General features: G+C 40.7%; 1 protein-coding gene across 1 annotated transcript in view; it reads left to right on the top strand.

Moving 5' to 3' along the window:
* Positions 1 to 3,705, top strand: part of CEP126 (centrosomal protein 126) — a 110,602-nt gene extending 106,897 nt beyond the window's left edge. The window contains exon 12 of the mRNA XM_075592439.1: positions 1,283 to 3,705. Coding sequence (XP_075448554.1) covers positions 1,283 to 1,387 — 105 coding nt within the window. The 3' untranslated portion in view covers positions 1,388 to 3,705. The remainder of the gene's footprint in view (positions 1 to 1,282) is intronic.
* The last annotated feature ends 8,310 nt before the right edge of the window (positions 3,706 to 12,015 follow it).

Below are 12,015 nucleotides of genomic sequence, written 5' to 3'. Positions count from 1 at the left end.
GGGCAGGGACCTGTGCCTGTAAATATTCCTGTGTACTGCGTACTATACTATTATGAAGCACCTTGAGTTCCATTGGGATAAAAGCGTTACATGAAATAAAGTTATTATTTATTATTTAACTTACTAGCATTTATTTTTAATCTTCTTGTTTAACAATAGAAATGAGTCAGCTCTTCACACAGCAACACGAGAGAGAAGACCCTAATAGACGCACACTACTCTACTAATATCAAAAAATAAATACATTTGATTAATTATATGAACAAAAGAACTTATAATAAACTTATAATTAATAAAATGTATTTATGTTTTGATATTGGTAGAGTAGTGTGCGTCTATTAGGGTCTTCTGTCTCTCGTGTTGCTCAATAGTTCATACCCTGACAGCACCTCTTTAGTGAGTTTTTTCCAATTCGGTAGGCTGAGCAGGGACATCGCTCTGTGCGTGTGTTTGCTCTTCACACAGCCCTGATAATAACCTGGAAGTATGAAGATGTGCTGTACAATAATTTTAAGTATGTTTTGTCTTTCTTTGTAGTCTTGTCGATAGTATTTTACACAGTTGACTGCCATTTATCTATTAGATTTGTAGTGTGCAAAGCATCAGAATGATCTCAAATCACAATGTCAATGATAAAGTACAAAACTGAAATCAAAGTCCCTCCATTGCATTGCTTTGCAGCACCGAAGAAAGAGGTTCATGAAACAAATATCATCAGTTATTTAATCTCCACACGTCAGACAATTCATTTTAGTTGTATGATATCCTTTTTTTTCTCATCTATTTTGCACAAAGCACAAGCTGTGCAATACGTCAGGCATAAGCTTATAGAGGTCCATGTTAAAATGGATTTGAAGTAAAAGGTGACACTGTGGGTGCTCATTTGCATGCCATTACCCAGAATCCCTGGCTGCAGTGGAACCACTGTATGCTAACAGATAGTGGTGAAAAGCAGGGCTGCAGACCTGTCTGAGACATGTGAATGGGCTCATACTGTAGGTGATATTTTTATTTGCTATATTCAGTGAAAACTATTGATGACTATCTGCAATTGATTAATAAAATGGTCACTGCTAGGCAAGACTGCAACAGCAAAAGGATAAGGCCTGGGACATAGTGGTGTGAGCAAGGCTGAGCCGTGCTCACACTCGGCACTGAGCGCCTCCGCACTGTTTTAGGCACTATGTTTTAGGCACCAAGTCCCAGGCCTAAGAGCATTATCGTACAAAGCACAGAATATACAGTATGCAGCAATAATTGTGTAACTACTATTTCTTTCCAGAGTATTCAGCAATTCGTATACCAACCTGCAGACACTTCAGTGCCATCACGAAGGCTCCGCAGTTTGTCAGCTGACCCACGCACACGACTGCAAAGAAGATACTGATTTGCTGGGACCAGAGATTTCCATTTGCTTGTATATACGTGTAATATCTGCCATCACATATAAACATTATGTATAGTATATGTAGAGTTGCATTATATTATTTATACGGGCATTTAAGGAAAGATCACATTTTTTACAATACCATAAATGTAACAGAAACGCTCAGATCTTGGCATCATTGTATTGATTACAGAGCTGATTTTGTTTTCCGAAATGTCCATAAATATTTGTTATTAATTAGCTCATCCTAAAAAGAATTTACATTTCACATTTGAATGCATGCAGTAGGCAGAATACGCTGTATTCAATACATAGTAGGTTAAAATCTGCCTCCCTAGGATGTTTATAGCATTTTTGACTGACTCGATTATTGAATCCTCAAGTACAGGCTCTTCTCATTAATTAATGCATTCAGTACCTGCTAGCAGTCTTTTTAGTATACCGCATGAGTGAATAAGATTGTGCAGTGGCCCCATTACTTGGTCCAGCCTGTAATGACTCCATCATGCACATATGTTTCACAATGTTATCCACAATTTAGTAAACTGATTTCTACTAGTAATGTACAAATCCATGTCAGTTTTATATATTAGTTTAAAAAAAAAATGACAACACCTTTCACACTGTTATGTAGAGAACATCCTTACTTACTGCATTGCACTGTATATGGTGGAAATATTGTTTACTCCAGTGGATACAAACTACCATTTTATATAGCCAGTCTATTTGCTGCAATATATATAGCATTGTGATTTTGATACTCTTCAATCTACAGTATAAGGCCGAGCTCACGGTGACGGCGTCGCTATGTGCGCGCTTGCGTCCGCGCGCACTTCAAAGACTCCTACTTGATTGCCTATGGTAGTTCTTCAAGTCCGTGCGGCGCTGTGCAGCGACATTTTGCCACCACAACAAAAATTGAACCAGCTCTGTGACGCATCTGACACCCCCCGCCCGCCATGCCCATGAACGCTGCGTCCCATCTCCTGCAGCTGGCGCACGCATCGCTGGAGCTGCAGGAGTGCGCGCGGGGGGCGTGCACGGAAGCGCGAGGCCGAAGCAGGCACCGTGAGTTCGGCCTTAGGCAACAGACCGCTATTTGTCACATGTAAATGAGGGAACCTGGTCGCTGTATCATTCTATTTGACATATACATACATAACATATCTTATTTCTATGATCTCATCCATGATTTGTTGTTTGTGATGTATACATATGCTTCTCAATTATGGCTTGCAGGAACAATTAGTTCTGGTTGAATTAATATGACATAACTCGCAATTATACCTCTTCTCGTTTGAACCCTTTACAAATCATACTCTAAAGCAGGAGTGGCCAACGCCAGTCTTCAAGGGCCACCAACAGGTCAGGGTTTCAGGATATTCCTGCTTCAGTACAGGTGGCTCAATCAGTGGCTGAGTATCCACTCGGAAAGCCTGCAGAGTTCTGATAGTGAGAGATCCTTAAGTGAGTTAGTAAAATATACACTAACTAGTTATTCAATTACTTGCCACTCTATTACAGAGAGCCACAAAGGTAGAGATGTGACTTGAATTATAGACTATGCTCTCCCAAGCATGCACCATGCATTGCTGCTTACATACAAAATATGTTGTTTTAATTCTTCCAACAACATTTTTTACGTTTTACATCTACAGTATATTAAGCAGACTCTCAAGTAAAGGTGCAAATCACATATTTAACATGTGTTTGTTATTTCATATATTCAGATTGTATATGTAGTTTTGTCGTCATGAATTAAGATCTTTCTGGACTAGACTACAAGGCAAATAAATCATAAAATTGAAAACTTTATACACGTGGAAAAGGTCAGAAAATCTAAAATGTTTGCATGTTGAACGAACTCAGATTTTGCCTTTTCACATTGCAAAAAAAATAAATAGATAAGCAAACAAATAATGAAGCGTCATGATACTTTTTAGGCTGTAAGATAATATACTGTAACCTGTGCGTTGTACCACAAGGGGGCATTGTGTTGCTTTGTGATAGACACTGCATTCATGGACCCTGTAATGTGGGTTCCATTTGTTATATGATATCATTTTTCTTAATACACCATTTGTATGATAAGTGAATGGAAAAAAAACATTAACAATTGTAAAGAAATGCAACTTGCCTTATTCACACCGTAGGAATTTTCAACTACTGGAATGCACTTTATTAAATGATTCTATTTTTTTACTTCTGAAAATACCTCATCTCGTTACCTTTGAGTGAATGTTATTTTACGTTTTCTATTTCTAGCAAAAAACAATTATTTTGGTATTGAAAATAAAATTACGAATGTGTTATATTTATACATATGTTGAATTATTTTTTCCGCATAGGGAATGTTTTCTTAACAAAATAGGCATTGCTGCAAGTTACCCTGAAAAACCTTTCAATGTGATTAACTCATATCATCTCCTATGTGCTCATGAAAACAGAAGTATTTATTAGTTGAGAAGAAGGTTTCCAGTAAATCATCCTTCACATGTACAGTATTGTATACAGACTGGGGGAAATGACAGCAGAAGAGATGTACTTTGTACCATTACTACCTGTAGACCAACTTTACTATTGCAGCCTCTCATCATCCAAACAAAACATTTATAAGTATAAATTCCCCATAGACTGTGGGGACATGTTGGGGTTATTAGTTAATGCAGTGGAATTTTAAATGGGGTGCTTTTACTTACCCAACTGAAAGAATTTGTCCTGGTTTAGCCAATATGTACCTTTGATTTTTATCCCTATGTGGGCACTTAATCCTTTGGGTGCCGCAGTACACGTCATGCAGGGTTGTCACTTTCTATTGAAGCTAACTGTGAGACTTTTTACAATACATATTGTTAACATTTATTTATTTTATATATTGATTTCTCTTACGAGCGACACTCTCTCTCCCCCGGCAACATCTTCTCCTGCAATGTGCAGTCAGCATGGCTCCGCACAGTCAAATGGCGCGCCTTGCCATGATAACGTGCCGTCACGTTGCCATGACAATGGGACGACATGGTGTCGAGGCGTCACGTGATGCCCCCGTGTCATGGCAACGTGATGCTGCGTGATGTCACGTAGTGTCCCGTTATCACGGCATCTGGGCATCATGTGATTTTGTGACATCACGTAGTGTGCCGTTGTCATGACAACGTGGCACCATTTTACGTTGCGCAGCCATGTTGACCGGATTTGGAGGGGGAGATGCCAGCCGGGACTGACTATCGTGAGCTGCTTGAGCTCTATCCGTGGGCTGCTGTGATTGCGGCCGCTGGCCCTACATGGGAAGCAGGTCTGCAGGTGGCTCTTACCCCGCATCTCCAAACGGTCTTTTCCTGCTCCGCATATACTCTTTATCTAGCTAAGACAGCTGTGGGAGTACCCTTGAGTGGACAGACGGTTCCCTTCGATACCCGGAGATAAGTGGCTGAAACCCCTGGTCAAATCCGCACTGGTGGCAACCTTGATGTCATGGGATTTGGCATTCAATGCGCTCGTGTTTATTGCTCCAATTTTGCCTCATACTGTATGCACTAGATTGTGACTCAGTAGATATAGAGGATGAACATTCAGAGATCCTAGGAAGCTACTAAAAGTGTGCATTAATCTGCTTCTTTTATCATTAGGTGTACAAGTTCTGCTGCCATAAAAACTAGTGTGGAAGAAAGAATTTAGGTGCACTCACTGGATGTATGTAACTGCCTCAGGTGCACAGCGATCATCCCGCGCTGGGGAGACCTATAATACAGGGCACATCCTGCTAAAACAAGAAGGAACTGGCACTCCAGGGGTCTTCATACAAAAAAAGACATTTTAATCCACACATTGACGTTTCGGTCAAACACACTGACCTTTGTCATCTTGACAAAGGTCAGTGTGTTTGACCAAAACATCAGTCTGTGAGGATTAAAATTTCTTTTTTTTTGTATGAGGACCTCTGGAGTGCCGGTTCCTTCTTGTATAAATACTAGTTTTACATATCTTCAGAAGGGTGCAACATATCCATCAGTGTCAGGATGGAGGCATTTAAGGAAGTAACATTACTTCCTCCTGCCTTGAGACCAATCAGCAGCAGCATTAAAGTGAAAGTAATGTTGTTTGGATTAAAGGGATCTAACAAGTGAAGGAGGCTTTGCCAGATGTTCCAGTAGTAACATCACCAGTGTCAATGCCTCTTCCTCAAGGTTAGGCCTTGTTTCAAGTGTACATTGGAAGTTTTGCACTGGCCATAGCAACTCTTCAGACTAAGTGCGATGCGTCTCTGATATCACCAAGCCGCGGCACCACCTGTGGGAGCTATGAGACGCTGGGACAAAGAACACAGCAGTGTCTTGCTTAAGATCAGAGGATGAGAGGGAGCTTATTTACGCACATAATGTAGTATTCGTCTTAGATTCTGAATTCAAGAATTTCATTTGTGAGTCTTTCAGCTCTATTTGATTGATTTTTCTATTATTAAAGATAATACGCCATTGCAAGTGTCTCTGAATTTTTATTTGCTTTGCTCTAAAAAGTTGATGGCTTCTCTGTTATTCATGGCTGTGTTATAGCCGTGTTGTGCCAGAAGACGTGTTGCAGATAAAGCATTGTAGAAGGGGTAAAGATGCACCTTGTCATACTGCTTGTTATGACAAGCCGGTTAGTTCATTTGGCCTTGTGTGGTGAATTCAAATGAATAGGCCCATAAAATGCCTTACGGCTTAGCTGGGCTCAGTAAATAAGGCCCTCAGTATGATTGTGATGCCTGTGTTTTTTTAAAATTGATATTCTTGGTGCAAAATTGTCCAATATGCACCATTTTTTGCAAATCTGCCTATATGATTTACATGTCCACTAATGAATAAAAAGGAATACAATAAATGTTTAATTTACAATTTACACACTCATGTATAAGGATTGTATAGATTTAAATGGCATAAATGCTGCAGATTAGCACTCACTGATCTGTGTGCTGCTTACCGCAATTTATTTAAGTTAGTGAACATTAGATGAGGATTTATCAGAGAGTTTATAATGTTTGTTTGAAATGTTTTGAGCACAACTGCATCGCATTGTAAGCGCACTATCTCTGAGGTGGGAGAACACTGATTGAGTTCCACTGCAAACTCATGTGAACCCTAGACAAAATCAGTGTGATTCAGATGTAAGAAAAGCTCATTGTAAGCACTTGGGAACAGAAGTTCATCAGTAAGATTCTATGTACAGGCATACCCCGGTTTAAGGACACTCACTTTAAGTACACTCGCAAGTAAGGACATATCGCCCAATATGCAAACGGCAGCTCACGCATGCGCCTGTCAGCATGTCCTGAACAGCAATACAGGCTCCCTACCTGTACCGAAGCTGTGCGCATGCGGGGAGACTATGGAGCCTGTTACAAATGCATTATTTACATCAGTTATGCACGTATATGACAATTGCAGTACAGTACATGCATCGATAAGTGTGAAAAAGGTACTGCTTCACTTTAACTACATTTTCGCTTTACATACATGCTCCGGTCCCATTGTGTACGTTAATGTGGGGTATGCCTGTATAGCTTTGCCTATACTGTAAGAAAACACATTTGCCAATGCATACAGTACAATAACCTACTGCTGGAGGTGCTGGAACACTAGGCAGTGAAGGGGTTAATATTTTAAGCGCACATCTACCGTTTAAGAACTTGGTAACAATGCAATCATAGCTTCTGTGAAAGATTCCCTAAATCTCAGCAGCCAGCTGCAGCCAGCTGTTTTGGTGGAGTACAGCCAGTTTTATTTTGTAAACATACCACTTAGTTTGCATCAGCAACTGACATTTATAACTAGTTCCAGACAGACTAAAGGACGGTCAAGGGTTATAATTACGACATGGCTGATGTTGTAAACAATATTTCTCCTACGTGCATTACAGTACATGTGTTGAAGATGTTCAAATAATAATGAGGTCAACAAAGTATATAGCAATAGTTGGACACACGATACCCTTGAAATAGGATAACACAACATTTCGTTCTTTTAAAATTCAAAATGTGGACGTGTGCATTTTCTTTGTTAACACTTTAAGCACAGGTGCACCAAGCAATGTTACATTTAAACATGTTTATTCACTTAGGTGAAAACGACTACAGGTGGGATTGTTGTCTAGTAGCAATATTGGTCATGGATAATTGAGCAAATTCAGTCATATTGGGCTTGGAGTACAGTGTTCAGAGACTGGGACGACAGAGATTTTTTTTGAGAACTTGAATTCTCTAAGTATGCCAGGAACAGGTAAACCAGTAATTTGAGACCTCCTCAGGCCTCGTCCCCACTGCTTGCGGCTGCGTGAGCGGCGCGAACAAGATACGGCCCTCTATGAGGCCGGGCCCAGTTGGTATCTGCGTGCACATTTTGAAAAAAACAAGGATTTTACCTTCTAATACGGCAACGGAATCACGTGGTTTCCTGTAAACCAATGACAATGCAGATAGGGTAGACCAATGAGAGGGAAGTATTTCAAACCAATGAGAGCAAAGTCTGGCGATATGTGACTTATGCCCCCACTACACCCACAAAACACCAGCAGCCTAACCCTCTACACCCACAAACACTGCAGCCCCCTGTAAACCCACACACTGCAGACACACACAAAGCACACTGCAGCCCTCCTCCACCCTCTACACCAACAAAACAGACACACCAACAAAACAGACTCTGCTGCCCCCCTCTACACTCACAAAACACACGGCGCGCACACACAGCGCGCGCACACACAGCGCGCACACACACAGAGCACGAGCACACACACACAGAGCGCGCGCACACACACACCTCTTTTTCCTCACTCTCCTGTGTGGAGCTCTGCAGGCAGGGTGGAGGAGGAGTCAGTGCCTTGTTGGTGCCTCCTATCCAATCACCTCCCCTGACCGAGAGCTGCTCTCACTCTGTGTGGATGAGAACTGAAAGCTGATTGGGTGAAAAACTTGACAGGGTGCCAAAAATTCCAGGCCATTACTGAATGGATAATGCCCGGAATTTTAACCAATCAGAGAGCAGGGATTTCAATAATGCCCAGAATTTAACATCTTTAGCATATAATTCCTGGTAAAACCTTTTTTAAATAAATAAACATATACAGTTCTATATAGTTGTAGCCCCCCTTTCCCTATGCCTAAGGGAAACTACATGTGCTGCTATACCTGTTGCTCACAGGAGGCCTAAGCCTCCGCCACTGGGATCCTGGGGTGAGCTCTTTCTCCTCGTGTGTAGCGTCTATCTATGAGGGACCCCAGCGTGGGTGGGATAACCCCTCACAGGACCCAATACACAGTAAGTAATAATACACACACAATGTATATAACGTATCTTTCCTGAGTACTCCTGCACCCAGCTGCAGCTGTTTAAGTTGGAATAGTCAGGTGCCACGTCGCAAGGCCACTGACATAAATCCCCTCACTCCTTAGGATACTGATCCGCCTCGTGGGGTGAGCTCCAGCTGGACTGTCTCACCAGAATGTCTATGTGGCCTGTGGCCTGGTCCCAGACCACAGAGCACTGCGTGGCTGTCTGGTCACCGGTGCAACAACACTACTACGTACTAAAGGTGAAGTGTCCCTATCTGGGGTCTTCCCTGCAACACTAAGCTTGGGTGACTCAGGGCCTAGCTGAGCCCTAAGGGGCAAACCTAGGCCTTGTTCAGGAGCCATTGCTCCCTGGACACTACCTGCTCTCTTGCCGCCCTCCGTCCGTCTGATTCGCGGGCTCTCAGCCCGCGGAGGATATCCTGTTTCTCCTGCTGCTAGAGCCCTACTGGACAAGTGACAGAGAAGCCCAATGCTACATCCAATATGACAAAAATACACAGTAAAATACTTATATATTCTCTTGAAAAGGGGTTATTTAGATTAACCCTTTGGCCAAGATTAAAATTCTCATTTACCTCTATTAGGAGGGAGAGAGACCAACATTGGATCTATATCCAGTAGAATGAAAAAGATCTGCTGACTTGGGTATTTAAAAGAGTGTATCTGCAGTAGTTATTCACTCCTTGACAAAGAACTACTGTTCGAAATGCGTAGGAGGTGTTTTCCTGTGCTTATTTTACTCCAATAAAGATTTTTTTTGATTATTTGGATCCCCTCCTGACTCAAGTTTTTGATGGTGCTCTACTCTTCTCGCATCTACCTTGGATTTACCAGCAGCAGCACGTCATCCAAACAAGGAGATGTATGTGAGTCTATTTGCCTTTATGCTATATTAATGCCCCCAATGAAATTGATTGTGGTGAGTTTCTCACACACTTTCGGTTTTCAGGGATTCATGGTTTTATTCTGCTTTATAGACTAACTCACATTCATGATATACACCGACCTGTGTTTTGGGATTGATTAATCATTCTACAGCTGGGTATTTGAGCATTTTAACAAACCTTCCTTGTTACAATGGGAACCTCTGTGGCCTGCACCTAGCCCATGGGGCTCTCTAAACCAGCACAGAACAGAACCTCCTCTCTATGGTGGGTTCCCACCTCATATACCCAGGGGGTATATACTTTTACCCCTCTCTGTCTATGGGCAAAACCTACAGTAGCAAGTCTCTCACTCCACCGGTCACATGACCTTCTAGAACTCTCCAGACCCTGCCAGAAAAGCATGTGCCTGGAGATTGCAACAGTATAACTTAGCTAGGAGCCAGGTCACACGCAGGACCGTGTTCAAGGGGTTTAACCCCAACACTGCCAGCAGCGGCCATAGCGTACATGCTAAAAGGGGCCTGATTTTAGCAAGGGGGCTACACACGCATACCACACAATGTAATTCATGCATCTATTTCTTCTGATTATTAACGTATAACATTCTCATTTTACAGGTCAAAGTGTACAATTGTATTGTATTTTCACAGTCTTTGTACATTATCTCTAAACTGTCATTTATGGTAATCTAATCTAAAAAAATCATATTTTAAAAATAGTTTGTAGTCATCTGATGTTTTTAGGGGATAAGGTGTGGGTTATATTTAAATATATGGACTATATCATATCGTAAGAAATTAACGGAATAAGGAACAGTTTACATTGCATTTATATTTGAAGATGCACTAGCGCCACCTATCATTACTACGCAGTATTGCAACCTACCCTAAAACGACATTTTCGCAAGCGGCCGACAGAACATCAGGAGATCAGACACAACATACAGTACAAGACCCCGGCAAAATTAAATTACGCTATATCTGTAGCTCACTTGATATTTCATTCCCGATAGAAACCTTCCTCAGGAGTGGATTTTCAGGAAAGACCAAGGATTTTAAAACATACAGAACACCTACAAGCTCAAATTGAACCCCCAAAATACCCACAACATATATATAAGCATATAAGTTTCACAGAGGAGTGCTACTGAGCATGGCAATTTATATTTAAAACCAGAGACATAACATAAAACACAGACAAAGCTCAGTGCACATCCAGAAAAACTTATATACGGTACAGTGCCTAAATATACATGTATAAATAACTAATAAATAAAATGGTCTTTTAGTTTAACATTTTGGCCAAATTGTTGTAAGCTCAAGGGCTTACAACAATTTGGCCAAAATGTTAAACTAAAAGACCATTTTATTTATTAGTTATTTATACATGTATATTTAGGCACTGTACCGTATATAAGTTTTTCTGGATGTGCACTGAGCTTTGTCTGTGTTTTATGTTATGTCTCTGGTTTTAAAGACCAAGGATTTAACATATTTGAGAAAGCACTTAGATTACAGACGGTCAAAAAGGTAGATATGTATTAAATTGAGCAATTTTCTATATTTTGACAGCAAATTGTAATTTGCGACAATTGGTACCTGCTATTGATTGGTTAAACTTCTTATTACAGATTTCTTACATCTAATGCTGTGTTAAAGAGGGTAACGCCATCTCAGAAATGGTGAATTAAATTGATGCAACTTTGCTTCATTATATTGATGCAAAATTTGATATATACCATATTATTGCGCCAAGCTCATACTAATCCAACTGCTTCAAAACCACAACCCAAAATGCTAACTGATTCAAGTGGAAAAAAGTGATGCAAAGTACTTTGATACCGTATGTCACGTATGGCACACCGGTGAGCATGTGACCTGTATATGGGACAAGGGTTAATACACACAGCTATCTAGCTGATCCAATCTTCACCTCACATGATCCCTCAAATGAATAATATCTTCCCTCAATCCATCCCAATATACCACGCACGGCAGGCTTGTGAGCATGTGACATCTGAAACAAGGGTTAATACACACATCCAACTCATTACCTCACTTTCTCCTTGCAAAGGTACTTGAAATTAGTTCATATTTACCCTTACTCTGTTACAATATAAATTTATCCCGCTGCCACCACCAAAGGAATTATTAAAGGTACATACAGCGCTTCTGGTCTATGCACTTAACACACAAAAATCTGTTGTAGCAAAATGTGTCCAAAAATGTAAATTACCCTCTACAAAGCATGCAACAGTTCAATCAGAGCCCAAAGCATTACTCATTAAAGGTTTTATTTATTTATAAAAATGTGTTAACAGGAAGTAATACATTGAGAGTTACCTCTCGTTTTCAAGTATGTCCTAGGCACAGAGTTATAACAATACATGGTTAAATTAAATTAACAGAGGTTAT

The sequence above is a fragment of the Ascaphus truei genome, chromosome 3 (genome assembly GCF_040206685.1).
Source record: "Ascaphus truei isolate aAscTru1 chromosome 3, aAscTru1.hap1, whole genome shotgun sequence".
Taxonomy (NCBI): Eukaryota; Metazoa; Chordata; class Amphibia; order Anura; family Ascaphidae; genus Ascaphus; species Ascaphus truei.
Note: the sequence above shows the minus strand (reverse complement) of the source record. Positions and strands in the feature narration are given on the sequence as shown.